Source organism: Chelonia mydas, chromosome 9 (genome assembly GCF_015237465.2).
Source record: "Chelonia mydas isolate rCheMyd1 chromosome 9, rCheMyd1.pri.v2, whole genome shotgun sequence".
NCBI classification, from domain to species: Eukaryota; Metazoa; Chordata; order Testudines; family Cheloniidae; genus Chelonia; species Chelonia mydas.
The window spans coordinates 4,998,697-5,001,731 of record NC_057855.1 but is presented as its reverse complement, the minus strand read 5'-3'; the positions used below and the strand labels follow the sequence as shown (position 1 = coordinate 5,001,731).

At 56.9% G+C, this 3,035-nt stretch overlaps 1 protein-coding gene across 1 annotated transcript; it reads right to left on the bottom strand.

Annotated features, from left to right (window-relative positions):
- Positions 1-470: 470 nt before the first annotated feature.
- Positions 471-2,589, bottom strand: SST (somatostatin). Its single transcript, XM_007057818.3, has 2 exons — positions 2,302-2,589; positions 471-968 (listed from the first exon to the last, which is right to left on the bottom strand). The coding sequence occupies exons 1-2, from the start codon at positions 2,437-2,439 to the stop codon at positions 756-758; spliced, it is 351 nt and encodes a 116-aa protein (XP_007057880.2). The 5' UTR covers positions 2,440-2,589; the 3' UTR covers positions 471-755.
- Positions 2,590-3,035: the final 446 nt, after the last annotated feature.

Sequence of the window (3,035 nt, the reverse complement as noted above, 5' to 3'; positions counted from 1 at the left end):
ACCCCTCCCCCTAACTCTCCGAAAATATTGCAAAAAATCGTGTTTAGTTAACAACCTTGCATAAATAAATTGCATCCCAGTGTGGTAGAAAGGTTTTACTGGTGCTGATTTGGGATGCCCTGTGTGTAACTCATCCGTGCAGGTTGCATGGTTTCAATTTTCAAAGCAGTCAAGGGGTTTAAACACATAGTCTCTGACAGGTGTCTAAATCCCCTAGACGGCTTTGAAATATCAACTTATATGTTTTGCAGTGCGAAATTCAACGCACCCTTCATTCTGGAAGGTAGCTCTCTGTCTCTGTAGGCCATGCAGAGGGTAAAGCAGAGGGACCATAGTTTGAAGGGCTGTGTTTAGATGCTGTTTTTTTCTGTACTGTAGTTGTCTGTGGCTGTTAAAGGGAAAACCGATCTCAAAGAGGCCACTTTGGGGTGTTTTTTTTTTTCAGTAAACCAACAACTCTAAGAAGCGGCACCGTTTGAAACTTAAACTTTATTGCGGCAAAGAACTAAAAATCGTACATGTGGGAGATCTGCAGAGCGCCTGTGAGAAAGAACTAGTCAGAAATCACAACTCGGGTACAATCGAACGGAAAGTTTTATTAAAACAAGTGGAAATCAACTCAATTATTTCGGCGGTTGTTTAAATTTCGCCATAACCGTGGATTGTATATTTACAGTCTTCGGCTCCTGTCGTGAAGGTCTTGCTCGGGATGGGGGGAACAGGGGTGACGGGGCGGCGGCGGCTGGCTTCTAAAGCTAACAGGATGTGAAAGTTTTCCAGAAGAAATTCTTGCAGCCGGCTTTGCGTTCTCGGGGCGCCAAGGCGGGGTTGGGGTTAGCCGATCGCTCCAACTCCAGTCTCACTTCGTCCTGCTCTGTCCCTCGGGACAGGTCCTCGGGCTCCAGGGCTTCATTGTCCGGCTGGTTGGGGTCTGAGAGCAATTCTGCCAAAAAGTACTTCGCCAGTTCCTTGGGGGGTGGGGAGGGAGACAGAGAGACCATGAAAAGCTGGGCGCAGCTCGGTTATCTGCCTGGCAGCGTTTCTCCCACCGCCAGAGCATCAGAATGGGCAAGTCCCATCTCTCCAAAGCCAGCGCCAACCCACCTGGACCGCTGCTAGCTGCAAGCCAGCCGAGGTTTGCATATCAAACCAGCCCTAGCCAGGAGAGCGTCAACCCAGCGCCCCCCAGCAAAGACACCTGCCCAGTGTGGACCGAGGGCGTGTTACACGGCTACAGTCTGAAGGTTGAAAGGAACACCCTCCCCCCCCCCAACTTTTTAAATTCTCCCTGAATTCTCCTTTAATCCACCAAAGCCCTGAGAGGGGCTGGGCTTCCTCCGGTTTGTAACCTGGCACCCTGGGGTGTGTGTGGGGGTGGGGGTGGGGGGGGGGAGGTTAGCATCGCTGATCAAAGCAGGCGGATTAAAACACAGCGATGGTCTACCAAGTCTCTGTCCAGACACGCCTGGAAAGCGGGGGCTCGAGGCAGATGTACCCAGAGAAGCCTGGTCCCTGTGGGGCGAATGGGACCTATCCGCTATCCCGCTGTTCCTCGGGAGCTAACACACAAGGTCAACACCAGCTGCCTCTAAAGCCACCCCCAGGCGCCTTGGCCAGCTCGACCCCGCCTGGAAGCCCTGCGCGGGGCTGGAGGCTTTGGCAGTGGGGCTGGTTTCAGCACCCTGGAGAAATCCCACCACGGCCTGTCCCCCGGGTTGCTCCCTAGCACCCTGGAGAGTTCTCCCCAGTCCGGCTGGAGGCTTGACAGCTTTCTTGGCAGGGCCGCATTAACCCTGCGTTCATTTTAAATGCCTAATGGGAAAGCTAGCCCCGGGCTGCCCCCTGCCACTGCTCCTCAACAGCCTCGGGACTGTTCCTTCGGAAGACGCTGGCCCACCAGCTCCTGGGGCTGGGACGCAGCTGGAAGGAGCACTGGGCGCAGCTGGATTCCCCCCCCCCCCGCCCCCGGCTAGATTCCTCTGCAGAGCTCAGTTTGAAAAGTGCAGGCGGGCGCATGTTAATCCCCCGCGCTCCTGCTGGCTGGTTTCGTGTGAAAGCGAAAAACCCTCCCCTGCGGGGCCCGTTAAGCTCGGTCCGGTGCAGGTGAAATGCACCTGTGTATGGACCTGCTGCCCCTGAGAAACCCACCCCGCCACGGCAGCAGCCAAAGCCAGCGCGCTGCAGAGCCATGCCCGGCACAGCCGGGGGAGAACTTGGTGCCGACCCGCTAACGGCCCCGGGCTGCCCGCAGCTCGCTCGGATCCCTGGCGCACTCCGGGGGAAGGTGCGGGAGGGACTTACCTGTTTCCCCGCTGCCGCAGCCAGTGACTTCTGCAGGAACTGCCGGAGTCTCGGGTCCGAGGGCGCCGCGGAGACGCTACTCACCGCCAAGGCGACGGAGAGCAGGGCTAGGGCGCACTGGAGACGGCAGGACAGCATCTTTCCAACCTGCGCCAGCAAGTCAGACAAGGAACGGGAGGGGCCGGGGTGCCGCTCAGTGTCTCCACTTCTCAGACGGTGGCAGCTTCTGGGATCTCCTCCCCGCTCGACCCCCTTTTTAAACCCATCTCCTGACGTCAAGGCAGAGGCGCCCCCCTCGCCAAATGTAACCACCACTTTTACGCACCATTAGGCGCGCAGATCAATCACCCCAGATGCTGGCGCTGACACGAGGCGAAGGGGGTTTTACTAATTCCAGGAGGCTGACGAGCTTCCTTCCCTCTGCCAGACTGGTTCGGAGCGTCCCTCGTTGTGACAATGAACAGGAACCGGGGGGGCTGGGGGTGGGGGGGTTCCCAAGCAACAGTTGCGTCTCCAAAAAGTAACTCTGGGGGCAGATCCATGGGGGCGGGGGGCTCTTTTGATTCCTTCCCGGGGGCTTGCAAATGCTCTTCGAGAAGTTTCATGAACCCATTGGGAAGACTCAGGGAGGGAGAACTATGAAATGGGCTGGGACTCTCTATTCATGAGTCTGTTACATTTTCGTGGCAAGGGTGTCCTTTGGCTCAGTCCCCTCGCTGGTGTGGCTTTTGAAC